Here is a 27,800-nt window from a genome sequence, read left to right as displayed (position 1 = left end):
TGTCGTGTGTTGTAGGACCGCCCTCATCCACACGGTGGCGGTAAGCCCAGGCGGAACCGCAGAAGAGCCGGCCCGCTGAGTGAGGAAGAAGAGCAGCGCACACAATGCACTGCACGGCTGACAGGGTTGTGTCTCCCTCATTTTCACGATAAATCTCCAATTCGGTGGTAATTAGTGAGCGGAGCAGCTCCGTGCTTCGCTATATTCACCTGCACAGCAGAGGCTTTGAGCCGAAACGTCTGCGAGCGGCTGCACCTTCTCCTGAACCCTGGATTACAGAGGCTGCCTGGAGGAGCTGCCCAGCCCACCGGGGGCTCGGCCGACACCCCGCTGTATGGAAATCCACACCGAGGCTTTCATATTTGGGCCCTCAATTTTTTCTTTATAATGGTGGAAGAACAAAAGATGAGTTGTGTGAAAGGGAAACGAGACATTATTAGTGGTACCCTTTGGTTGGTTTATAACATATAATATCGTCTCTGATTTGCTGCTTCCTTAAAAATTAGCGATAGTTACATTAGCTGGCTAACAGCTGGATGTGCTAACGGAGCTAGCCGGGGTGCTAACGTTACGTCTTTCCTTTGATGTAATTCAACTATCGGCCATCAACAGCTCGACAGCAGGGCACATTCTGCCCTCATATATGCCAGGTGATAGCCAGCTCCGCGCGTTTTGGCCCGGTTTTTCAGCTTTACCGCGACAATTTAAAGAATAAAGGTAAATTCTTGGGTTTGGGGCTGAATGTATTGTATCGAGCTAGCCGTGTGAAATGCTATCGGACTGAGCTAATTGGCTGTCGTTAGCTCGCAGTGGCACGTCAAATCAAACAGACAGCTCCTCTCAGCCCCCGATTTAATCTGCATAAAGTGTCGAAATTAACACCTAAACCCTCGCGTTAGTGTAAAACCATGACACGGCGGTTGCAGGTGCACAAATAACGTACGTCTGCGCTCAGTGGCCTTGCTAACGTTCTGCTAACTGGCAGATAAATTTGTCATCGTGTTTAGAAATACAAAAGAAATCCTGAGATTTGTAATGAATTGACTGCTATTTTCTAGGTTTTCGGTTCGTAGTTGACGTCGGGGGGATTTGGTCCGCTTTGTGTGCGCCGCAGCTCGAGCCGTGTTTTTTTTTTTTGTTTACATGCTGGAAACGGGTCGGTTCTGCGTGTTGGCTAACGTTAGCTTCCTGCCAGACAGTCTTGCGATGTCCTGACGTGCGCGTCGTGCCTGTGTAAAACCCTCGTGTGGATCTAAGTTTGTGTTCAGATTCATTGACATGACTCTCAAATTTCGCCGGAAGAAAGGCACCGATGCCAGCAGACTGTTGTCAGAGGACGGTAAATAATAGCCACTGGTTCCATTAACGCCATTTTAACGGGGGCTCCCCCTGTGAGGGCCTCAGTGCTGCTGGTTTGATCTGCGGTTCGGTGCCTTCCACTGGACCGGGACTCGATTCAAGTGCCTGGAGTCACGACTAGAGGTGGCGTTTTTAACCATGGAGGGCCCGAGCCGGAGCACCGGGTTCAGGCAGAGCCGCCGGTCCCGTTCGCAGCGCGACAGGGAGCGGCGGCGGAGGCGAGTGGACTTGGCCGAGGAGCGGGCCACATCCCTGTCCTCGGGCTCTGATCGGGAGGCTTGCGGCACGAACAGCGTCCTGGGGCCCGGTGGGAGAGAGTGCCGGCCCGGGTTCGGGAGACACAGGCCTCCGCGGCGAAGGAAGAGAGAGTCGGTGTCCTGCGAAGAAGACCTCATCGACGGCTTCGCTATCGCGAGCTTTATCAGTTTGGAGGCACTGGAGGTAATTCTGCCCTTCAAAGACAAAACACCATCCCAGAACTCATTCTTCAGCTCTTAGATTACTCAAATCCTTCATATCAACACAAATACAAAAATTCAGACACACAAGCCATCATTTTGACTATTTAGCAGCTCAATAGATGTGTTTTTCTGAGAGGTCTTCTGTTTAAAGTTATGCATGCTAATGCTAAACAACAAAAAGAACAAAAAGAGAGCTAGCAGGTTCAAGAAAGGTTTCATTTCCCCACAGAAATGCTTCATCAGCACCGTACACATGAAGCCTTTTAAATGAAATATCCGAAACTTTACCAGGATGGCAGATATCTTTAGAGACATCTTTAGTTACAGAAGGCAATATCTGCATTCATTCACGTCCCTGTTTAATCCCTGGTGGTGGAAGTAAGAAAGCAAAGTGTTTGTTCTTTTGGTGTAACACTTCATTTTTAAGGGCTGTAAAATACAAAATATACTTATTTGAGTCATATGCCACTTAAGGGCATCATGTTTGCAGTCAGGCTGCTCGATGGAGAGAATCTATACATTTAGCCTTGCGATACTAGAACTGTGCCAGTATTTCATAAATATATATTTATTTTTAAATTTTTATTTATTTTATTTTATTTTTAGGTTACAAAAAAAGTCATCAGAACCACATTTTTGTGACATGTAGCAGCAGTTTTATATCTTTTAATGACTGGAACTAAAGTAGAAAAGCTAAGTTCCCCTTCAAGAACTTGGCAGTTATACTAAGATAGAGCAAATACATCAGTTGAGTTGACTTAAAGAACACCTAATGAAGTCTTGGTCATCCTTCAGCCTTAAGGTGAAGGATGTTGCAGTTTCAGGTGGAAAAATACACACTTAAGACAAATCTGCTTTGTGAAATATAGGTGCAACAAACAAGAACTGATCGCATTTACTTTTATTTAAAATGAATTTGTGTATCAAGTGTTGGTTAACTGGGCTACCTGCTGTTAAAAAGGGACAAGTTGCAAACTTTGATGAAGCATGCTTTTCTTCTTACTCATATCCGCAGTACTAAAACTTAAGTGTGTGACATTAAAATAATTGATTTAATTCCTGATGGCTACAGACTGGAAAAACCTTGTTTTCATTTATGCACAGAAATTACGTGCCTTTCAAAACATTATCATGTCGGCCTTACCTTGCCCTGGTTGTTAATCCAGTAGAGCAGTTCACATTGTTAGTTTCATGTGGACAACATTTGTTCGCCAAACGTTCATTAAAAACGGGTTAAAAACTGCTAAAATACGAATCTGTCTCCCTACTAATATTATCCACAGGTCATCAGTGGTTTTCCTGTTTGCTATGTACCTGAAAGCTCCCTGGAAGTAAACCAAACTCCACACATTAGAATGGCAGAAACCTCCATATTTTTGTGAACACAATGAGTACATCGGGTGTATTCACCAAAGATTCTAAAGAAACAATCGGTATTAGAATTTCAGTTGGCGTACTGAAAAATCAGTGTCTTTCAAAATTTAACTGCACAAGCCACAAACAGTTGCAAAGCTTTATGACTTCTGTTCACACTGCAGGTGTCTAATTCCTCAATCACAGTTTTTTAGATTAAATTACATATGATAGTCATGCTGAATCAGGCAGTGAGAATAGCGCTTTAAGTATTGAGAAACCGTTCATTGTTGAGATGTCCCCTGGTTTCTTCCACAATCTAGAAATATTAGTTTCAGGTTATTTGGAGGCTGGAAATGTCTTGTATATGGAGAAAAGGTGTTTGTGGTCTGGTAGACTTGACTCAGGCAGCCGGGATCAGCTCCAGCACCCCCTGACCCAGGGTAGGATAGCTGTGTAGGAGATTGATGGACAATTGGAAATACTGCTCAGTTTTGTTTAAGATGTGGCAACAGCATCATCTTTTACAAAAATGTAATTCAATTTAGAGATTATTTTTAATCAGATTAGTCTGTTTCACACTTTCACACAGATCTTCTTATATAGAAATTGAATGTTGCAGAAATTATTCACGCTGGTTTTAAATATATTGATCATCTTGGGTTGAAAATGACATTTTTCAAGCATTTTGAGGCGTACCTTATCCAGAGTGAATTATGTTGTTGCTGTGCTGGTTTGGCATGTCTGCACCCACCTTCAGCTGTCATGCATCTAACACCCACATTAGTAACACAGCGATTGATCACTTTTTAATGTAGTATGGCAGGCAGTTGGCACAAACCTTTCCCCTACTTTATTTGAATTGATCAGCGTGCACTTATTTCATCCTCTTCTCCGTCGCTCCTCTCCAGCCCGTCACACTCTCTTTGTCTCAAGCAGAAGGTGTTGAAGCAGGGGTGCCCATATTTTCCCAGCTTGTGCACAACGTTTAAAAAGAACGCGTTTTATACTTATCATTCCCTAATCAGAACTTGTGTGCATTTTTTACTCTTGTTTACTCAAACAAGGCTGCAACCACAGGTTGGACAGGTTTAAAAGTTTGTAAACCTCATCCTTTCTGAGTGTTTTGAGTCGAACTAGCTTCTTGTTGTTGTACACACCCAGTGTGTGTGTGCTTTTTCAAACAGGAAACGTTCTCACTATCTCCTTGATCAACTATTTAATTATTGGTTTATGAGATACAAACAGGACGGCATCTACAAGGACTCTGACGTGTATTTCACTTGGTTTTAACCTCTGCTGACGACACTGTAGATCAGACACTTCGGTCTCGTCACACCTCCACCAAACTTTGCTTTTTAAATGTGATGTCTCTTGCTCTGTAAAATGGCTCCTTCAACAGTATTCATGTAAAAAAAGAATCGATTTAAGATGGCAGCAGTTTGAGTGAATGTGTGTAAAGGCTACTACAAACTATGATTTTTCAGTCTCAGTTTTTTAGCAGCCAAGTGGTTCGACATGGTATTTATAAACTTGGTTTTGACTGTTAGTTATTTTTCTGTGTGGTTTTGCTCTCAACTCAGTTAGAGTTGACAGCTGCTATGATTTACTTGAATACTCAAGAATAATATTTTCATGCATGCCATTCTTGTTCAGACACCTTCAGTGAGTAAAGAAAGAAACAGGGAATACAGCCATTGTATTTTTAGGATTTATGTGCAGTGAAAATATTCCGTATGAAAATAGACAGAATATGGATTCACCTCCTTAGGATTCTGCAAACGATTGTTTTAGTGTAATTCTTATTGTCATTTTCTGCAGCATTTCTATTGGTTGTTAGCTGTTGTAGTAACAGTGGTCAGACTGCGTGGTGCACCGACTGGTGACTCTGTCTGTGTGGTTCACAACCGTGACGTTGGAAGTCTGTCAACCTGTTTTACTGTTGTGTGTAGCCACCTCAAGGGGAGGAGAGCTCTCAGACCGACAGTTTTTTTTTTTTCTTCTTTTTTTTTTTTTTATATGAAAGAGAACATGATTATGTTAGAAGCTTCCTTCAGTTTGTCATTTTGGATCAGAAGATAATTCCTAATCAAACAGCTATGTCCACAACTTGTATGTCCTGTTGCTCAAAAGGAAAGGACCTGGTAAAACTGGTTTACACTCATGTTGCTTGCATAAACTCTACCAAACACAGACGGATTACTGACGGGGCATTAGAGGTCTGCACCCAGAGGCTCGACGGCTGAGGAAACACCTGGCGTTGTCCGAGGAATGCAATATATATATCTGAGTGAGACGGAAAAACCCAGATGAGAACCAAAAAATGGCCCTAAAGAGGAGCAGGATGATTGGAGTGTTCAAAAAAACATGCAAAAATTACCAAAAACATTGACCAAAAAAGGCAATACTTCACAAAAGAAGCATTATTAAGCTGCAATACAAAAACAATCTAAAAGGAAAAAAGAAAGCGTCTCAAAAGACTGAATGGCTACAAAGAGACACGAATGCACCTATAAAATGACCACAAAGTGACCATTTTCAACCCCATTCTTCTTAATTTGTCAAACCATGTCCTCTTCCCTTAAGCCAAATGTGTAAAAGACTGCAGATTAAACTCTTCAACCCTCAGTGGTGTTGCATCCTGGGAGAAAACCATGATGTCTCTGACCAGCCCTAAAAACCCCTGAGGCTTCCCTCTGATGGCTTTTATTGATGACTTGATCATTCTTGTCCTCAATTTGTGAGGTGTTGACGAGCCAAATGACTTTTATAAAGCAAAAGAAAATAATGCATAAGACAGAACTAAATCAGCCTAAATGGCAAGAAGTAATTCATGGTATTTACAAATGAGTAGTTCATATGTAGCTGCTTTCGTTTTTCTGTGACCTCTGCTTGAGGATACTACACCAAATTATTTGTCAGCAGGTTATGTTGTAAAGCCGCTTGTTTATCCACAAACACTCATGTACTTGCACTGTTCTCCTGGATAAATGAGGCAGTGAGTATCCAGATTGATGATTGGTCATCACATGAAACCCCCAAGTTAGAAAAAGCACTGGCCTGAAATTGCTGCTGTTCATTGTTATCTTTATTTTAAAGTTTAAATTGCATCAAATAATCAGGGTGACCTGGATTTGTTTAATTTACCTGTACCTCACAGTAACTTTCATCAGTTTTCATTTAGAGTTTAGGGAACTCATTTTTCAATCATTCATCTTAACAAGATCTACAAACTAACGAAAAGCATGCGGAAACCTAAAGCTTTAAAGCTAATGGAAATGGATTTCATTCATCTATCATTTAATATGCTTTAGCTGGCCTTTTCTCTATTAATGCATAATTCTAAACTAACGTAATAAATCTCTCTACTTCACATCACATTTTAGTCAGTATTGTAAGTCATCTTGTCTTTACCTGGATTTGGATAAGAGTTTAGGAAATATAAAGAGGTTCCCTTGTTGCACTGAGCTGAATTCACCTTTCAGTTTCAGACAAAAAGCAAGAAGCTGGCAGATTTAAGCATTAGCAGGTTATGTATTGATATACAGGAGGAATTTGACAAATAAATAGCGTGGTAAGGTAAAGGAAAAATGACTGCAAACATTTCTGTGCCGCAGAGAAATGAACGATTCTCTGAACTTCTGTTGTTAACGTCCCTGCTTCGCTTCTGTGGCAAAAGTGGAGGAAATATCAAGAAGCTGCACTGAGCTGATTTGGGGTGTAAATTTTAATCGGGAAATAAGCTCAGAGAATTGAGTTCTCACAGCTTGGCTTCAGTTGTCCCCTTGTCACCGTCATGTTACAAGAAGTTTGATGAATGTGTCTATTCTTCTCTTTGATTTAATTAGCCGTCTCAGGAGGTGAATCTTTCCATTATGTAGTCAGAAAGGAGGAAGAAATGACAATTTAGTGTAGCAAATTAGTTTTTTGAGCCCTCTAGGATGTCAATTTTCTGAAAAATGGAACTTTGGTTTTTGAAGGGGACTAATTACTTATGCATTCCTTCATATTATATGTTCTTGATCTACTGAGATCCTGTATGAAGTACCCTTGATTAGAGGTCACACTTAACACTGCTACAGAGGACACCATATAATTGAATGTACTCACAAACAGCTGAAGTAATGGCCTCCTGCAGGCTGCACAGCATTGCATCATTCTTTCTATTTTTGAGTCCTTTCACAGTAGAAACTAGGCAGAAATGAAGCCACTCAGACAACATATCTCAAGAACATTTTGTTTAGGTATTTGGTTGCAGGTGAACACATTCATGCCCATTTTCACCTTTAATAGAATGCTTTTAATCCCTCTTTCCATCAGATGGACTGTTCTCTGAAGCCCAGTCAGCGGACTGACATGCTGGGGAGGAGGAACAAGGGGAAGAGAGGGCCGGAGGAGAACGGCGGTGGTCCGCTGTCCGAGCCGGAGGAAGGAGCCCCGCACAGCTACTCCAGCAGCTGTTTGAACAAGAGCCAAAACAAGAGGAGGAAGATAGAGGTGAACCTTTACCCAGTGACTCCCGCTTCAATTGCAGCCAATTCCACCATCAACATCCACAGATAACTCCCAATCAGATACCTTTGTTTACATTTCTGCATATCCCACTATTTAAAATCACCTGTTAAATTGGTTCACCCTAATTCTGCTGCACAATTTGTAGTTAAGGAAAAGAAGAAGTCATTCAAAGAACCCTGTCTTTTAAGTAAAAGACAGGGTTCTTTGAAACTGTCTTTCAAGAACAAAGAATCGGAAATATCACGTTCAAAACTTCTAAAATGTGAATTGAAGAGACAAAAACACGGGTACAGGCAGGGCCACACCGTTTTTCCCCCCTGATCCTTTAGTGTAGGTGCCTTTGGTGACTGGGCCTGGTGACAATTTCAATGTGGGGATTATTAAATCTAACTGAAGCTAACACAATTTTTATTTCCAGGGGCATCCTCTGGAGACGGGCTATATTGTAAGTTTACTTTTCTATTTATTTGTATTGCTTGTAACTTAATAAAATGTTGCATCAGGAAGATCTGTGTTTGATAGATTTTTTTGTGCTCCTTGGTAGTAAATCTTCTCATTGTTTATTACACTTTTTGTAAAGAACATGCATTAGTGGTATGAGCAGCAGAGCTGAGTTTGTGAGTTGTGTGTGCAAATGTGTCAACTCAATTTGCCAAGTATTTATTGCCAAGAAGCAACAAAGAAGTAATCTCCCTAACATTCTTTTCTTCACTCTTTGTATTTCTTTTATTTTTGTTTCAGTGTGACACAGAGAGTGACACAGGAGACAAGGTGTGTACTGTTTACCGTCTTCTCAGTACATATTAGTGTTTTCTGATTAGGAAGTGGATGTATGACTTATGAGAGCAGTTTGTTTTGTTCTCGAACTTGAATAATATCCTGATAAGACTGAAATGGTCTCCAATATGATGCTTTTCACATACGTGTGCTGAAGGCCCAGTCTTAGTTTCATGGATTAATTTCAGCTCAGACTTCCTGGTGCAGGAAACAGTTGAGGATTAAAAAAAATTATGCAGCTAAGCAAGGTTAAACAAAAGTAGGAGCTCCCGTGTTGTATAAAAACAATGGTGACAAAGTTTGATAAACGGTTGTGGAAACAAGGTTTCGTAATATATAGGATGCAGTTTTAATCATAAAGCTTAAAAAGGTGGTTAATTCTTTTTGGTTTCTGATGTTCAAAAACATGATGGCAAAGCTACAGAAGGGAGGACACTCTCACTCGCACTAGTATTCAAATAAGCCTTCAAAATAAAAGCATTGGACAGCTTCCCAGGTCTGATCTATTTTCAAGACAATGTCTTATTCTGGGTTTCTTTGACTACCTCGAAGCCCAGGGCCCCCTGTGATCTTTCCGACCCCCCCCCAAGGTACCCGAGGACTCCATGCTGGGAACCACTTCAAGAAAAAACAAAATTGTTTTGGGCATGTTGTATGTAAATTGGTTGTACAGCTCTGACTGTTTCGCATTGTGCAGATAGTTAATATTTTTTGCTTTGACTATGCTAATGTGTGTTTCTTGCCTGTCGTGAAGTGCACTTGGGGGCGTTTCTACCAGTTACGAACAATTATAATATATGTCCCAACAACTTCGCATTTATGCACATAAACAATGATACTTGCAATAAACTCTAAAGAGGCACAGCATCTAAAATCAGTCATGCCGGTGTATAGTTCTCGCCACGTTCACACAAGCAGCAACACAGGAGCACCAGGGTTTGTCAGTCTGACCAAAACAGGTGACCAAATCTCCCAATCTCTTGCTCTCTGAAGAGGCTATGCCATCCACACCTAATTTCATCAATTGGTTAATATTCAGTTTCTTGATAAAAGCTGATATTGGCTCTGATATGCTCAGTCTAACCATGATATTCCTAATCTCTGAAAACTCTTAGGAATTTTTCTGATTTAGGCTCAGTTGTTTTTAATTTGTTATGTGTAATAGTTTGTGAATATTTGCATTGATATTCTTGTAACTTTCTGCTCCACAGGCCTCTGACAATGACATGGATCCAGTGTTCACAGTCAGCACAAGAAAAGGTTTGAGAAAGTCACAATTTCAGCTTCACATCATCTGTTTCAGCTGCTTTACACTCCAAAAACTGCATACTGACATATCAGTGAGTTATATTTAGATCTGAACAGTAAATGAGTCAAAAAGACAGTTTTGGCTTCCTCTCATTGATCATTGCTGATTATATCTACAGCTTTACAATGAGAGAGCGCAGCAGAACTTGGGTTACTGTCGATTAGACACGTAATGAAGCATGGAAGAATCTGGATTTACATTGTAATGACAGTCGTTTATTTTTAAAGAAACAAATGTAAAAAATATTCTCCACCACTGTGCGGTCAGGGAGTCATTGCTAGACCTGCAAATAACCATTGTTTTACTGTTTATGTTGCTTTAACAGACATCTGGTCATTTCCACAGTTTTTGCCACCCCTTTTCACAAAGTAAAAAGCATGAAAATCCTAAAAAAAAAAAATATGGTATACAAAAACTATTCTTACATTAATTAGCATAAAGTTTTTTTGTAAGTGACATTAAAGATATGGCCAGTGTGTCTCGTGAATCATTTTACAAGATTTTCTGCAAATAATATATTGTAGGGCATTGTACTGCATGGGTGGCAAACATTTATTTGCTGCCAAGTTCCTCAAATATTCTGGAACTTTGTTCCACATTTTGGGTGCAAAAAAACTAAACTGAACGTTGCACCTGTGAAAGAGTAAAATGGTAAATGGACTTCACATATATAGCACCTTCCAGCTGTGTGAGCATACCGAAAGCGCTTTACATAGTTCATCACATTCACCCATTCACACACCATTGGAGGCTGTAAAAGAAACTGTCTGTTGATGTGTCACATGTTGCTTATACAGAGTTTTCTCTGTGCCATTTGATAAGTGCCTTGTTATTTGTGTTGACTGATGTTTCTCTCTCCAGTTGTGGATCCCACCCCCTCAAATATGGGAACTTCCATGGGCAAAAGCTGCTCACCTTTACCGGCACGCTGTGGCGGCGTGTCACGGCTGATGGTGACCCCGCGAGTATCTGGCTTGGAGCGAAGTCAGGAGAAAAGCCTGGAGCCGCACTTCCCAGAGCCGGTTTCTTCTTCTACCTCTTCTGCCTCCTTCTCTTCTTGCCTGCCTTCCCACTCCACCATCACCGCCTCAAACACAGTCGCCCGGTCCAGCCCTGTCAACGGGAACAGCAGCCGGCACAACGGCAGCAGCCCGCCACTCTCCAAACCCAAGAATTTCCTTACTCTGTCTGGGCGATCTCACCCCATCTATAACAGGTCAGTCACACAGAAGTTCCTCCTTAATAATGCCAGGTTTCCCATCTGTAAGGAGAAAAAAGGCAAAGAACAACGAATGTAAAACTATAATAAAACAATAATGAGATGTGAGGGTAGGAAATGCACATCCGGAACTGTTAGCTGTGTAGTCAAATGTTCATTCAGGAAGTGTAGAGGTGACGGACTACTGTAGAGGAAGACACTTCAATAATGAAATGTGAATATTTTCCTGTAAATGTTGTGGGAGTCAAATAAAGAAGCTCAGTGCATTTAATGAGGTCTCCCAGCCATTTAACCCTAAAGCAGCACATCTGAGAAGGTGAACCGAGCCCACCATGACCTCTATGAAAGACAGTTCAGTGAATTGGTTACATATTAAGTTGAGGAACCTCTAATAGTAAACCCCAGGAACTCTAGGATCCCCCACTACGAAATTCTTGAAACCTTGTTCAAAAAAACCCAACATGGTAACGTCTTATAAGAAACCAGAGGAAGCTCCAATAGGAAACTCAAGGAAGCTCGTCCCCAAAAAACAAAGCATAGTATCCTCTAATAAGGAACCAGAAGAAACCTCTGGAATCCTGCATAAGAAACAGTAGCTTTGAATAACCACCCCCTGCAACCTCTTCATGAAACTAGAGGAACTTCAAATAAAAAAAGCTAGGAGCCTCTAATAAAAAAAATTAAAAATCTGAGGAACCTCTAATTAGACACTCTGGAACCTCCAATAAGAAACTCTTGAAACTTTCAATTTAGAAACTTCACCAACTTCCAATAAGACACTCGAGTCTTTAATCCAGGAACCTTTACGAGGTTTGTGACTCATTTCTTCTGCCTCTTTTCTCACAGGAGTGGCACCCCTGTCAAACCTCCATCTTCATCTGTTGCGTCTTCCTCGTCCTCCGTGCGGCCCTCGACCCCCTCCACCAGTGTGTCTCTGCCCTACATCAGGGGCTCAGGATCCTCAGGGCCGATGCGACCGCCATCCAGAGCCGGCTCGGGGGCCTTGTTCACGTCTTCACCCGGCCTTCCTCCCCCTCCGCCTCTGCTCCAAGGTCCTGCTCACTCAGCAGGTGCAGGCAACAGAAAAGCTGTTTTTCTCCTCTGTTCCATTCTCTTGGTTTCTTCAGTGATGACTAATATGCTACAAAAATAAACCGGACCCAGACTTCCTCCTGCACCATCCTGGGGCTGTTCAGGAAGTTGTGTATTGATGAACTGAGATCTGATCACATAAGCACTCTGAGGTATAGCGGCTTGCCCGTGTGTCATCACTAATGGGTATTCCCAGCGCTGAATGCAAAGCATTGTGGGACCTCGAGGCAAACACACAGAGCAGAGGCGAGGTGTCAGAGTAGATTGAATCCAGTTCAGATGGCCGAGTTATGAAATGTTGTCTACGGGCTGCATTGTCAACTGCAACAGCTGCCTGAGGATAAGAATAGGAACAGGCTTCTATCGTATTCTAGCGTGGAAGAAAAACAGCTCAAGCTACGTCTCTGGGGTCACAGAGGTGACAGTAGCATGATTGCAGAAATAAGGAGTTTCCCTGCACACATTGATCTACCCATTGCACAACAGTGTAACTGGCTTTTAATACCATGATACATACACTAGCAGCAGTAGCAAACCTTTGAACAGATCCTAGTTTTCTGATCCACTGTTTGTGTAGGCACCAAAACACAATTTGATGGCTACAAATTTTGGTTTGTTTTTAAACATATCAACTTTGGTGTGATCGATTTAGGGAAATGTGGTTTGGGAATTGGTGGATATGAGTGGTGATGGTCTTGTTTTCGTGTATTGAATATTCTCTGTGCAGAAGTGATGCATGTTATGGGAAGTATAGTTTAAGGATTTTTTCTGGTAGGGTACCTTTAACATCTGCTGACACTCTGAATGCCCATACTTATCTAGTCCTTGAACTCTTATTTTATCGTTGAATGTTGCCTTTTCCTTCCCATTAAGCTTTTCACGGTACCAACGGACTCCGTCCATTCAATGTTATTTTTACTGCAGCAGTTAAAGCTGGCGGTCAGATACTATAAAAGCCATTTGATTGTTTTCCCAAAATGCTTTGCATCTTGATGACGCAGTCTTCCATGTTGGTGAGGTGCTCAGGCAATCTTTATAAAGCTGATGCTGCTTATCACTGAAGAATGTTTACAGTCATACTGGGGAAGTCTTGGGTTCCTCAGTTATGACTAGCATATGGGCACAAAGCTCTTGTTTCTTTCTGCATCATCAATAGTCTTGAGTTATCACGATGAGATGTGTGCCAAATTCTGTGACCACAGGATGAGAGTAAAAGAATCAAACTTTAGAAACGGGGTGTATTGGTGAGTGTAGAGGTAGCAGGAATTATAGAATTGTTCTTCCACTGACTAACTGCCCTGAATTTAGCAGTTTTTGTTGAATTTGCTGTTTTCTGGGGTTTTGGCCCTTTGGCACAAGTGGTATGAAAACAAACTTTGGATTAAATGGAATTGAAATTTATCTGGACAGTCATGGGAATATTTGTGAACTTTGGTATTTTCTATCATGTAGTAAGATAAAAGTTGAGCTGCACAGCGCTGTAGTTTAGTGAAAATCCATGAGTTGACTCTGCATGTTCGCCCTCAGTCCAAAAATGTGTTTGAGGTTGATTGGTAACCCTGAATTGCTTGTAGGTGTGGATTTTTGTGCGTTTTCCCCGCGATGGACAGATGACCTGTCCAGAGCGTCTGCTGTAGTGATGCGCTAATTCTCTGCTGTGATCATGGCCTCGAATGTAAAACTATAATGTTGTGCCTCATTCAGAGCGCGAGGGCAGACGCAGTGTCCCCGGACCTGAGAACAATGCAGCGGCCGCGGGTCGCTCCACCCCGGGCGGTCCTGCTGCCTCGGCAGCATCAAGCTCCGCTTCAGGTTCATCGGGCCGGACGTCCCAGAACCAGCCGAGCATCCCACAGCTGGCCTTTCAGTTCCATCAGCACAACCACCAGCACCAACACACGCACACACACCAACACTTCACGCCCTTCCTGCACCCCACAGCTACAGCACCACCCCTGGTGAGACGCCCCTCTGCCTCATATTGGAAAATTAAAAGCACAGTGTCTGATGGGAGATTTCAACCCTCGTTAATTATATCTTTCAGTTTGAAAAGTATGCAGGCAAAATGGACGGGCTCTACCGACATCCAGTGAGTATTTACTAATAAGTAATCAATAATGATCTCAGTGGCTGCATTGTTTTGGTTTTTTCTTAAAGGCCTGAAAATGGATGAAGCTCATCTTCATTTGAGTCATTTGTCTGAGTGGTTTAACTTCTTGATGCTTTTTTAAAAATAATTATTAGACTTAAGCCTTAAAGGCAATAAATACAGGGGCAGCATGGCTCGGTTGGTAGAGCGCTCGTCTCCCAATTGGAAGGTTGCAGGTTCGAATTCTATCTCCACCTGCCCGCATGCTGAAGTGTCCTTGGGAAAGACACTGAACTGCAGCCTCCGTTGCTGTGTGAATGTGTGTCATGAACGATGTAAGGTGCTATATAAGTGAAGTCCATTATATACATTTTAGTGAATGCCTCATGCTGTGGCTAGCTGATTAGCCTCAGTAGATTTCTTGGATGCGAAAGTGATTGTGTTTAGATTTTACATTTTCAGTAAAATATTACTACTGTCCTTTTTCCTTTTTAACACTTCAACATACGAGAATTTACTCACCATCTTTACCTGTTAACTTGCAACTGAGCAGCGCCCATTTGGGTGTCAGTTCTTCCCACAGTACCCGCCACCCTCTGTGCCGAGTATTCAGCCTGTGATTCCTCCCACCGGCCCTTTCAGCTCTTTGCAAGGAGCATTTCAGCCAAAGGTGAGGAAAATTCAGCTGGAGTCTCTTTGTTGCAGCTGACGCCTACGAGACATCGTTTTTGTTATTGAGATATCTCACATTACTCTTTGTAATTCCTGTGGGGAAATATGCAGACTGGTGATAAAGATATGAAAAATGTCTTAAGAATTCTCTCATTTTAAAGTCCTTTCTTTACATGGACACAGAAAAATAATCATTGTCCGACTTCTGCAGTTATGAGATCATTCAAGAAATCATGTAAATAGTATAATGCAATGTTTTTACTTCAGTAAAACTAATAATTGATATTTGTTGGTGTTTGCTGCTATTTTAATTCTGTTAATCTGTGGCTCTTAAAGTCAAACCGTGCTGTATGTGGCCCTTGAACTAAAAATGAGTTTCACAGCCCTGGACTGCTGTATTCAGTAAAAATCCTTTTTTTTTTTTTTTCCCCCCAGAGTGTCATTGCACATATTTAATGTAAATCCAAAGGAATCACACGAGAACAGTCTTTTGAACCAACTAAACTTCGATCCTCTTCTGTTTTCTGCCTATCTAAATATACATTTTAATGGCATCAGAGTTGATTAAGACTACAATCACGCTGCAGGCCAAACTTCCAAAATCTGACCTTTTTGCACACAAGTAAACTAGACCTGCTTTTGTTTTTGGTCTGAACAGCACAAATCGGATTATTTTTCCAAAACGGTTTTGGGCTACTTTCATGTGTGGTCTGAATGTCTGAGGCCATTTACATGCACACTCAAAATCTCATTGTTATCCAGTTTCTGAAGTTATCTGATGACTGAAGTGACAATCAAAGCAGCATAATGTCACACTTTATTAGACAGAATTCTCACGATGAGAGGTAGATTTCTCCCCAATACTTCAATATCTTTGTCTATATGTTCTTGTAAATCTGATGTATTTTTTATTGTGTTTAAAAAGAACAAAACAAAGAAAATGGAGAAACCTGATATGAAATTGTTCTGTGAGCCGTAAATTAAAGAAGGCAAATGTGACGTGCAGCAATGGAAAGGCAACCAAGAGCTCCCTTTGTCCTGAAAAGGAGACAAACTTCATATTTATTAAAATGAAAACCCTGAACACTGCTAAAGCGAAGACCATAAGCATCAACAAGACTAGATGTTTTGAAAATAACAGGATGTTTGAGTCTTCGGTGAGAGTACAGTGAGGCCATGCAGTGACTTTTCTGTTGTGGATGTCTGTACTTAGCGGTCTCGTCAGTAGTTTAATGAAAATGCATGCAGAATGATGTCGGATCATTAACCGACACATAGGTGTACAGGCTGTGGCTCATGTCTTGTGCTGTGTGTGTGACAGCCTCTTGTCCCTCAGGGAACGGGTCCTGACATAACTGCACGACTCGGGGTTGTGCCTCATCACCTGCAGCCCAAAGACCCCAGGGTAAGGACCGCCGCCGCCTCTCTGTCTGCATTGTCATCGCTCCTCTGAAACTGGCTCGTACGAGCTGAATGCAAACAATCTGCAATGTGCTGCAACACGGGCCTAGTCAGTGCAGTAAAGAGTGCAAAAGTTTTCCCCATAAAAGAGTGAGCATTGTTGATTAAAAGTGGTCTTACACTTGTGTTCTCTCGTAGCTAACTGATCCATTTGGGACATCGTTGAAAATCAGTAATGTAAGCAAAAACAGATGTTTCTGAAATCCTTTGGCTTCTGAAAACCTTCAACCTGTTTTTACTGTCTCACTGCTTCACTCACTCTTTGCACTTATCTCACTTGTAATCTTGACTGCTACTGGTCTATTCTCTGCCCTTGCACACTCAGTTGGATACCCAGAAATTACCCTGTCTATTATACATGTGCCTGTTCTTTTCCCGTATCCCTACTAACTCATTTTCACCATCTTTTTTTCCTTTCAATGCATATTCCCGAGCTTAAACTGAACCCTCACGAGTAACTTTATATCCAGCTGCAAAACCTCGACCTTGTGTAGAGGCTAGATGAGATATTTCTGAACATCATCTGACTTTGTGTGCAAAGGCTTCAAAGTCGCACATGCTAGAATAACATTGTAAAGCCGTCTAATTTTTGTTGCTGTGCAGAAACCGGGGAAATGGTGCGCTATGCATGTACACGTGGCCTGGATGATCCTGAGCCACCAGAAAAAAGTAAAGGTAAGAGTTTAACTTTCAAAATGGCTTCACTCTAAAGGGCACCGCCCCCCCAAACTCATTATTTTGTCTTTCTTTTCAGCTGATGCAGGCTGATCCTCATAAGTTGGACTTCCGTAGTGATTTGATGGCCCGTTTCCCTGGAGCCGGGGGAATGGGTCAGCTGGGGCACATGGGAGGGCCCCTGCCTCCCACTCATGACCTGACCAGACCTCCCAGTCTCTTCTCAGCAACAGGTGTGTGCTTCCATCTTGCAGAATCGTTTTTAATTATTAGATGGAATGTTTTATCTGCAGGAGAAGAGCAGATCTCCTCACCAGTTCTTGCAGCCTTGCATACAGCTTCATTTACGTATAATGGAATAAACTCTGGACGGGTCACCAGGTTAAATACATGTAATGAAGAATGCTTATATCTCACATGTCAAGTTGGACAACTTATTAAAAGAAGTTACACTTGACATCAAGTAAGGAAACAAGACGTTTGGATATCTTGGCTAAAAATCAAGTAAAGAACCAAAGAGTCTGCTATCCCTGTCTGCTATTCTGTGTAGCTCGCGTACCTATTAGAAGCAAAAAATCTATATTGTATTGATTTCAATGATAATGGAGGGAGATCAATTGTTAAATTTGGTGTCAAGTTGTCATTAATTCTTCTCTGTAGCCATGTAAACCAATATGACCGTCATTTCATTTAATCAGAATATGCAACTTAGATCATATGTACTTCCCTCACAAGCTTAGGGTTATAATCAACCTTTAGATTTACAGTTTGACTTCCAACTTGCAGCTCTTTCAAGTCTTGATTGAATATCAGAAAATAGACCCAGGTGCCTCATTTATAAAGGTTGCTTACACAAAAAACAGGTCCTGAAAAATGTGTACGCCACTTCCCATGCAAAGTTTGTGACTTCCCAGGTCTCTTAATTGCAGTGAAGTTATGTCAATATCTCACTTGAATTTGAATTCCCTTTTTGAAGGTGCAGTCAATCCGTCCTCCGCTCCCTTCATCTCTCCGTCGACGCCACACTCCTCTTTCCTCGCACCGTCTGCACACTTGGGTAAGAGTCGCTCAGAGTTTGATCAAATGATCTCCACTTTAAAAACCTTGCAAGAATGTAATCCTTCAGTTACATGTTTAGGGAAACTTAAAACTCCTGTAACAACAAATGGTTTAGAGAAGTTATTTATTGCTGCTGTTTATATACATATATATTTTCCATTCCAGATCTCAGGAAATGTTTTAGGTTCTTAACTTCATTCTATAGTTGCCGCAATCAAAATGTAAAAAAAATGCATTTAAATTCTTGTACATTTTTATTTATTATGACTGTAGAAATAATTGGAAAAAAACAGTTTAACTTTTTAATTATATTCCATTTTATTTGGATGAACTATCAAAAATATTAAAATAATTACAGTGAAATTAAGTATTATCCATTGTACTCATTATTTGCTATTTCATAACCCCAAAGCAAAAATTTTGACAAAGAGGTCCCCACTGCCAGGCTGGAAATGTGGGACAATAACAGTGGACCATCTCATATATTCTGGTCTTGTCCCCTTATCAGGCTTTTTTCAATTACCATCATACATGAATCCAAACTTTTTTTTGAACAAAACGTCTTGGTTTTTCTCAGTTTTGTTTTCATTGAATGCCCTGGAAGGTTGATAAAAGCTGTTAGAAAAAGTTCATGAAAGTCGACAAACTGACGGTTCCCTGTTCTGAAGTCTAGTGAGACGCTGTTCCACTCGGCATGTGTTCATGAATGTCACCTTCCTCCCCCCGGTGTGTCTGATGGATTATCTGTGTGTTGTAGATCCGTACGGTCGATCGCCGCCCTTCACCTCGCTGGGAACTCTGGGCTCTGGTGCCTTTGGAGGACTCGGCAGCCCAACACTGGGTCAGTCTGATAGAAGATCTTCACTTTGTCATTACTTCTCTCTACGTCAAGTTTCTTTTGGGATCGATGAAGTCTACGAATGTGTCTTTCCATCTTTCTGTTTTTAAATGTCTAACCCTCTATCCATCTCTTGCTCCGTTTCCCTCTATGTCGCTAACTATACATTTATCTTTCTTTGTCTCTAGTTCCCTCCATTGTTACATCTTTATCTGTCTCCTTCTCTTTCTCTCTTTTGCTCTTTGATCTTAAACTATCTCTCTCTCCACCTCTCTCGGCATCTCCAACTCCTTCTCTCTTGCTATCTGTCACTCACTTTTACTTTTTCTCCACATCTTAATCGCTCTCCATTTCCTGCTCCATATGGCTTATTTTTATGACGAAACCAGACTTGGTTCTCTCCTACACTTGTGTTGAGGTGTCTTTGGTGTTGGAGGAACATTCAGCTCCAGGTTTCAGTTGTTCTTCCAAACACAAGCATGAAAATCCTCTGATTGGACAGGATATTACTCTTCTGATGGCACTTGTTTTATCATGATGATCTGACAATTGTTTAACTGAGCTGGTTGGTTCTTCCTACGTAACCAAAAGCTGATCTTTACTATCTGAGCTGTTTGGAGTCGCATCTACACCGTCTTCATTCCATTCAACTGGAAGCTGCATTTCTTTATCCTAAACTCTGCTGGGGCTTGTAATGGTTCCTCGTCTCCACCCTGTGTCACATGGATCAAACGCTGGCTGGGTATTTTCGTATGAAGTTCAAAAGTTAAGGCAATCATGTGAAATAACTTAACTGATGCAGGTTTTTGTTTTTGAAGTAATAATTCCCTAAACATGGATTCAGACTCGTACTGGAGGAGTTTGAACACAGCAGCTGCGTTTTAATCGGGTTACAACCTTGGATGAACTGATGTCTGAAACTCCTTCTAATTTCAAATGGAAACATGCATAATACACAGTTAAGCTACAAAGTGGGGAAAAATGACTCAAAACAATAAGAAATGTGAATCAAATAGAAAACTTTTTGGAGAAACTCATTGGGAATCAATTAGATGTTGTATATTAAAGTGCTTTAAAAACAGGCCATTAATGTAACTGTTTCTCTCAAAATCCCACAAATCACATTGGACTTACTTGACTGCGAAATGAAAAATTTCTGACCCAAGTAATCACATTACAAAGCTGTTCGATCCCGCAGAGTGGACAGTAAAGCTGAATAAACATCTTTGCTCCTGATGCATCCAAATCAAATGGATATAGTCAGTTTGGCTGCTGCAGTGAGCAGATGACACACCAGATAAAACCACTAGGAAGTGTCTCGCCTCTCTGGCTATACCAGGACATTCTGTCTGGGTGGAAACCAGAAGGAGAAACACTCTCACACTGACAAAACCACAAATTCTCCTGACTTAAACTCTGAAATGTTTGTGATTGTTTCTCTGATCTGCCAATAAAGACGAGAGGAATAATTACAGCAGCCGATAACGTCACACACATAGTGTCTCGTCAGGATGATCTTTAATAATCTAAACCTGTCCAACATGTTCTGCTACTATACAACTCACGGTTTTTTTTTTTGTTTGTTTGTTTTTGTGATGATGAATCGTTGAGTGGGACTCAATGACTCGAGCATCGTTAAACACAGATTGGCTCATTTACTGAGAAAATGAGAAATGTCGATGAGCTTGTTTCGGCTTGTCAAGTCGCAGTTATCTCAGATAAGATGGGAAGCTACATGTTGTGTTTTTATTTTCATTTTAATATAAACACCTTTACTGTATTGTGCTGCTCATATTACAGCATGTTGAGATCAGTTGCCTGAGGAAACACACGACACACCGCGTTAGCGCTTGTGTGTTGTGGTTTTCTTTCATATATGCAAATCTTATGTTGAGCTCAAAACAAGGAGAGCGTTAAAACATCCTTGATGGTCCCATTACAAAACAAGTGTCATATTTTCTAAGACGTGATTTATATTTTCAAAATGCAAGTTATGAGGCATGGAATCACACAGCTGGTAACGTCTTTAAAATACTGGTTAAAGACGCTTTACAGTAAATCTCAGCTGAACTCCTCAGATGTTTCCTGGTTACAGTTTTATACACAGTGTCCTCAACTGCTTTATGTTGCAGATCACCGCTGGTTTCGCTCCAATTATTGTGGTCCTGCTCTTCCCTAACATTCCATCTTCCATCCAGACTACTCTATACTTCAATGTTCCGCACCTGTAGCTGGTTATTAATGCCGCTAGAATGACCACCAGGCTCATTGTGAGGTTTGACCAGCTCTGGTGAGAGTCTATGGATCACATCCAACATGTTAATTTGTGATGCATAACTCTTAACAGCTGAAATCAGAACCCAAGTATAAAACAGTCCCACTTTTCAGATCTGTTTTTTCAACTTCCCTTCCAGATCAGAATAATCTAGGATGTGGAAAGCTGACTTTTCCTGCTGCTCAACACTTCCTGAATCTTTCTTTCTCACATTCTAAAAACTAAACTGTACATTGTGAAAGTTAAATGTGTAAGCATGTGTCCACGGTGTTGATTTCTGACCAGATAAACATCGTCTCCTGTCCATAGCAGGTTCTGTGTTTGGCCATAAAGACCCACCGCATGGCGTGGTGGGAGGCCTGTCTGCTCCCAACCATCACGACCCATGGAACCGCCTGCACGGCGCCCCGCCCGGGTTCCCCGCTGGCCCAAGCTGGGCCAAAGGACCTGAGAAGCGAGACGAAAGGGATCGAGGGAAGGATGGAGAGAGGAGAGACATCCCCCACATCAAAGATGAAAAAGACAGGTCTGACACGCCAGCCATGATTTTACTAGTTTTACTGTCGAAGGGACTAATTCTCTTTAACATACAAGTGATTTAGAGCTGAGATAAAAAACGTTTTCTCACAGTAAAACATAAGACTTTAGGAACTCGATGTCCTCATCCAAGTCTTCAGAAATTTAACAGAGTAGAGGAGAAATATTATAGTCAACATAAACGAAATACAGTTTTAATAAATCTACAATCAATTCTGAAGCGGTGAAGCAATTGCCAAATTTTGTATTCAAAGTAATGTAAATATTTACTGTATTCTGCAATAACTTGAGTAACTACATTAAAGTACATATTAGAACAAAAATGGTAACGTGAGCTCGAGCTGCATGCACAATAATGTTAAAAACTAAACCTGACTTTGTATGAACAGCTGTAGTGTTTCATTTGGATGTTTTAATTTATTGTTTACAGACACAAGTTCAACTCTGTTTGCGACCGTTTCTTTCAGTTTGTCGCACAGATAAGTAAAAAAAGAAAAGTAAAAGAGCTTTATTGTCTGGAAGATTTAACTTTTCTTTTGCTCTTGTTTGGCAGAGACAATATGCTGTACGGCCGACCCCCTGTGAGAATGTCTCCAGTCGCCCCCTGCTTCAAGCCCCGCAGTAGCACCCCGGTGTCCCACGTCAACGGCCACAGCAGCTCGCTGGGCGGCGGCGGGCCCATGGAGGACCTGACGCGCAGCCTGAACCGCGACGCAGACAAGAGGCCGCTGCCCACCATGTCCTCGAGGGGGCCGCCACTCGGCCCTTCATCTCTCGTAGCAGACAGAGACAGGCCGCGTTCTTCCTCATCTTCTGTGCTCACCACCCCCCCGCCCTCTGCCCGCTCTGCCCCCTCCCCCTTGGACCTGTACCCCCGCCCCATGGGTCCGAATGCACATGGCCTGCACAGTGAGTCCTCACACTCCCAAAGAGACGGTAACGCCACGTCCTCCTCCGCCTCCATCACTTCTTTGTCTCAGGCCAAGAAGTCGGACCGGACCACCACGCCGGTCTCCAAACCCCCCTTGCTGCTCCCGCCGGTCAAAGTCAAGGAGGAGCGGAAGGAGGAGCCCGAACACATCCCCATCACCCTCCCTCCCCCGATGCCCACCCACGGCTTCGACCGGCCCAACAGCCACCCGCCCCACCCCAGCTCTGGCACCCCATCCTCGTCTTCTCTTTCACTGACCCCCACCCCCGGTGTTCCCCTCCCACCCCCAACTCCAAACCATCAGTCCCACCACCAGCACCTGTCACTGCTGGACCGCTCCCGGGCCATTGAGGCCTACCTGGGGAGCACTGGCGCTGCGGGCCTGGTAGTGGGTCCCGGAGGGGAGCGTTTCACCCATGGTCCTCATCAGGGACACCCGCAGGGACCACACAGCTTCACGTGGGACCCCTGGAGGGAGCTGGCAGCACAGCAGCAGCACCAGCGCAGGGAGGCCCTGGCGCTCCGATCGGACCCTCACCTCGCCCTGCGCTCAGACCCCCACCTGGCCCGCCTGCTGCAGCACCAGCGCTTTCTGGAGGCGGAGAGGGTTGCCGCTGTAGCCGCAGCGGCGGCAGCAGCCAACCCTCACCACCCTCCCACTTCTACCTCCTCCTCTTCGGGGGTCCGCCCTGAGTTCGGCCTCATGGCTCACCACTTCGACCGCCCCCCTCAGCTCGGCCCCCCGGGGGGAGGGCTTATGGACGAGGAGCAGCGCGCCCAGATCCTGAGGGAAGACTTTGAGCGGGCTCGCTACTTCGGCATGCACCCTCACCTCCCCCACGGCGCTCACCTCTCCAGCCCCTCGCATGCTGCTACCGCCGCTCACCTGGAGCAGCTCCACCCCAGCCTCCTGTCTCACTCTCTCCCCCCGGGAGCCGGCGGCCCTCCCCAGCACCACCCGGGCCTGTACTCCCGCCTCGGCCCGCTCAACCCGCACCACATGCCCAACGGCATCCTGACAAAGACCCCCGCGGGCCTCGTGGGGGCACTGTCAGTGGGGGCGCCGCCCCCGCTCATTCCGTCCATCACCAGCCGGTCGTCCACGCCACCCCGCGGCTCCAGACTGGGCGGGCCGGGCGAGCTGGCTCTGTACGGCGCCCACAAAGACGGCGAGTCCAGATAGTACAGGGACAACACTGGAGGAGATGAAGGGAAATGTCAGGATCACTGTGCTGCTCTCAACCTGCCCCCCTTCTCCTCTCTGAGACTACTAAACACTGCCCTCCTCAGCCGCCCCCCCACACCAGCCCCGGTCCACCACCGGCCCCGTTGAACCAACAGGAAGGATTGAGCCGGCGGGCTGGAGCGGACCACGAGAAGGGAATGCAGGACTCGGACTACGCCCAATGGTTCTATCAGTGCAATTTAAAGGTACATGGTTTCTGTGCATCCTTGTATTGTATTCTTTATTTGAAACCGGCTGTTGGTTCTTACTCGGTTGAGAAAGCTGTACGAAGAGGCAGGGGACGGCTTCCTTCATTCATCAGGTGAATTTGGGTCCCAGGCCTTTCCCGGGTGGATTGGATTAAACGACTTCCAGAGAGACGGATGTTACACCCTGAAGACACGATCAGCTCGATTCTCCACTCTTCCTGAATCAGCCCTGCTTTAGGTATCGTGGATGAGGTTTCTTTTTTCTTTTTTAGAAACAGTGGTGAAAGTGGTGCTTTCGGTTCTGTTTTTGTGTCTTTGTCATTGCGAGGCGGCAGATCACCGATGAGACCAGTCGATTAGGATCAGTAAGCATCATACCTCAGTTTCCCGCTTTTCTCCAAGCCTTCAGCTTCACTGATATCCACATCCACCCTCTTTGGCTTCTTTTCTTTTAGTTTTCTAAGGATGAAATGAACTTGTGCTACACTGTGTGAGTGAACACAGTCTTTTTAGAGCTTCCTGTAACTGTTTCCCCAGTCTCCTCTTGACTCTATGAGCAGGACCAGATTATAGTAGTCTAGAGAAATTGCCTTTGTAATTATTATTCTTAACATTAATTATCTTCTATAACAATAAATATATTCACTGTTATGTTATTTGTCATTGTTTCGGGTATCAACCAGTACTCTCTCCCCAGTCCATGTTTCAAATCATGCAAAGGACAGACGAAGGTCTGCCTCACCGAAGACTCTTGTGAACGTTGAAGCCGTTTCCACTGCGACCTCTGGCCTCTTCAAGGATCTCATCGACTACTGTTATTAATGCTGAGAGGGAGGGAGCTTTGCCTGTGTGTCAATGGTTGTGTGTTGTCTCCATTTGGGACTATGGGAGCCTTGTACATTGAACCTGTCGAGTTGTTTCATCCAACAGAACTAAGTTATATACACGAAGAGAGAGGTGGGACATATGCTGACGAACTGAAAGAAAAACGATATAAGGACTCGTGTCCGAGGACAACTAGACAGTGGGTATCCTGAGAGGGAGAAGACTGGGTCGATTATTTTAATATGACCATTTTATACCTTTCAAACCCCTCCCCTAGAGACCACAAAGATTAATTATTAAATGAATTGTTGTTTACTCTGTTGTGTGGGTCATTTCTTCTGAATCCTCAGCATACCACAGAGGATTATTTGTGACTTTCGGGGTCTGAAACGGTCTCTAACCACATTGATAGAACATCAACCAAACTTATTGTTTGGACAGAAGTGGATATTTGATCTATTTCTCAGCAATTACAACAGCTTTCATTACCGCACCTATCCAGTCCAGGACTTCTTACCTGTAATCCAGGAATGTTAACTCTTGATTTTATAATTGAGCTGCAGCAGAAATATTTAATTTCAGTTAAAAACTACAATCAAATAGGAATGTTCACTTTTAATGAAGTTTTCCATCGATACCAGCTGAAATGTCCTTTAAATCATTTGTTAGATTTAGAAAATACACCATATGAGTGCTGCAATGTACTAGTGGTGATCCTCATTTTATCATATCGTGTGGCCACGATGATCTGCTGGTGAAACCAAAACACAGGAAGATGAATTGAGGTGAGACAGGAGATTTGTCCTCAGGCTTGATGATTGACAGCCTCCGCCTGACCACTTGGCATTCCAAAGAGAGACCAGCGCAGGTGAGGAGTGCACAAGGAAATGTTTATGAAATAAAGGCGTATGGGTTGACTGCTAACTAGTTCATTTATGGACCTACAAATTCCATCTCAACAATGGAAGCGGCCTCGTGGTTTCCTCCTGCTCAGGGCAGCCGATTGGCTGCCCTGCAATGGTACCCTGCTCATGTCCCAACTCGACTTAGAATAAAATTATTCAAAAATTTAATTTCTAGCATCTTTATTACTTTTGTATGTCATGAGCATAAATTCACAGATAAACCAACAAGAGCTAAAGTAACATTTTGAAATTTTACCAGGTGGGACATTAAACATAATTCTAAATGTCATATTCTGTAATTTTCAGTTTTTTCTTACTTGACTATGCTTTATATTAACACGAAATCTATTGGTGTTGATGCATCATGTTCTCATATGAGGATCCTATTAGCTATAGGGTGATTGTAGGTCATCTTTCTCCAGTTCAGACAAATGGATCATGCCGAAAGAGGCAAAACAATAGACCGTTCAATCTAAAGAATAAAAAAATGAATGAAAAATAGTCTCAATGCTATTCATGTCAGTTTTAGGAATTGTTTAACTAGTCCTGAAGAATAATAACATCAAAACAAAGTGAAATCATGAATGGTTAAATATTTAGATCTGCTATATTTGTACTATGTGGAAAAAAAATAAAGCACAAGCAATGCTGCAGTAAATACAAAATATACTTATGGGGTATTAAGCATGTCAGTTGTGAGCATGCATGTTTCTAAATGCAGTCTGAAAAAACATACCTAAATTTAGAGAGTGTGTGTGTGTGTGTGTGTGTGTGTGTGTGTGTGTGTGTGTGTGTGTGTGTGTGTGTGTGTGTGTGTGTGTGTGTGTGTCATAATGTGTGCAGGACTTGATTTTAGTGTTCAGTGAATTGGATTTTAAATGAATTGTAAGTGGTGACAAGGCATGAGTTGGGAGTATGTAGAATGTGAAGAATTCTCAATTTTTTTTTAAATTATTTTTCTTTATTGTTCTTCTTTCATTCTTGAATTGATTTTTTTTCAACATCCAATTGATAAAAACATGTTGAAATAGCTTAACTTCCAATGTTTCAGATGATTGGCCTGTTAGAAATAATACAAGATGTACTTTATTCATTATCAGAAAAGGATCAATCAAAATCAAGGCTACAACTTGGAAGATGGTGAAACTATTGTTCTATTTCTCCCATTGATTTGTACAATTCGCTAAATGTGTTGAAATGTGATTTACTGAGGCGCACTTGCATACAACTGTTAAATGTTCAGTTTCAACCGCATTAATGAACTAAAGTTCTTAAAATGACGCCAACTGCAGTGCTAAATGTCTAATTCTAACATTATAAACAAACAAAAGTCGTTAAAATTAAGCAGGCTTGACCAGTAAATGTTCAGTTTTATCATAATTAAAGAGCACAAAGTCGGAACATTTTTTTCTCTCGGTTCAAGCAGCGCGCTGGCCAAACTCTCGCGATACTTGGCGGTGTTGTGTACTTTGTCAGCAGCCGCGCGCCGCCACCATTTCGCTGCGTAAAGTCTCCTCCCCGCGACCGCTACATTCTGCGCCGAAACCCTGCTCTCCCGGTCCGGATTTTAACTTCTTCCCACAGACCTAGTGGTACCTCGTTGGGTACCGGGAGGCAGTTTGGACTACTGGCATCACGGATTGAGTGCGATTTTGCGCGGATGACGACTCCTTCAACGAGAATTTAGTAAAAGAAAATCGGTCGGAAATTTCAGGTAGGTGGGAACTTAAGATGGCGGCCTTGAGAGGGAGGGGGGCGAGGAGGAAGTAATGGGGGCCCTGAAGGGGGGTCCCGGACCAACGGAAGGACGCGACTGGACTGCACATCGGATGATTTCTCTTCTTTAGCGGACTGTATTGAGATCTATTAAAGGACTATGCAGGAGTACAGGGTGCCGAAACACGGAGCTAATACACGGAATAATCCCCACATCGGACTTAGAAATATCACAGTTAAGGTCGCATTTCAACACCGTCACTTCTAAAGAGCTTGCAGTGGGGAGTCGCGTAACCCC

At 42.8% G+C, this 27,800-nt stretch overlaps 1 protein-coding gene across 7 annotated transcripts; it reads left to right on the top strand.

Moving 5' to 3' along the window:
• The first annotated feature begins 83 nt into the window (after window positions 1-83).
• On the top strand, window positions 84-25,196 carry fbrs (fibrosin). 7 transcript variants are annotated; one of them, XM_080476642.1, is made up of 18 exons: window positions 84-1,800; window positions 7,494-7,670; window positions 8,107-8,133; window positions 8,430-8,459; window positions 9,677-9,725; window positions 10,636-10,990; window positions 11,840-12,063; window positions 13,790-14,043; window positions 14,130-14,174; window positions 14,746-14,844; window positions 16,183-16,251; window positions 16,446-16,484; window positions 16,911-16,982; window positions 17,062-17,215; window positions 17,959-18,039; window positions 18,799-18,882; window positions 21,464-21,680; window positions 22,245-25,196. In XM_080476642.1, the coding sequence occupies exons 1-18, from the start codon at window positions 1,498-1,500 to the stop codon at window positions 23,803-23,805; spliced, it is 3,840 nt and encodes a 1,279-aa protein (XP_080332768.1). In that variant the 5' UTR covers window positions 84-1,497; the 3' UTR covers window positions 23,806-25,196. The 7 variants fall into 7 exon arrangements, with proteins under 7 accessions (XP_080332768.1, XP_080332767.1, XP_080332766.1 ...); XM_080476641.1 differs by having other exon boundaries at window positions 16,168-16,251; XM_080476640.1 differs by having other exon boundaries at window positions 14,728-14,844.
• Window positions 25,197-27,800: the final 2,604 nt, after the last annotated feature.

The sequence above is a fragment of the Lipophrys pholis genome (assembly GCF_963383615.2).
Source record: "Lipophrys pholis genome assembly, chromosome: 1".
Taxonomy (NCBI): domain Eukaryota; kingdom Metazoa; phylum Chordata; class Actinopteri; order Blenniiformes; family Blenniidae; genus Lipophrys; species Lipophrys pholis.
Note: the sequence above shows the minus strand (reverse complement) of the source record. Positions and strands in the feature narration are given on the sequence as shown.

What these genes read in the sequence shown, in the direction of transcription:
- fbrs (XM_080476638.1), top strand. Translation starts at nt 1,498, where the DNA reads ATGGAGGGCCCGAGCCGGAGCACCGGGTTCAGGCAGAGCCGCCGGTCC. An exon ending in TGCAGCCCAAAGACCCCAGG is followed by an intron (nt 16,252 to 16,445) that starts GTAAGGACCGCC and finishes GTTCTCTCGTAG; the next exon opens with CTAACTGATCCATTTGGGAC. An exon ending in GCCACCAGAAAAAAGTAAAG is followed by an intron (nt 16,983 to 17,061) that starts GTAAGAGTTTAA and finishes CTTTCTTTTCAG; the next exon opens with CTGATGCAGGCTGATCCTCA.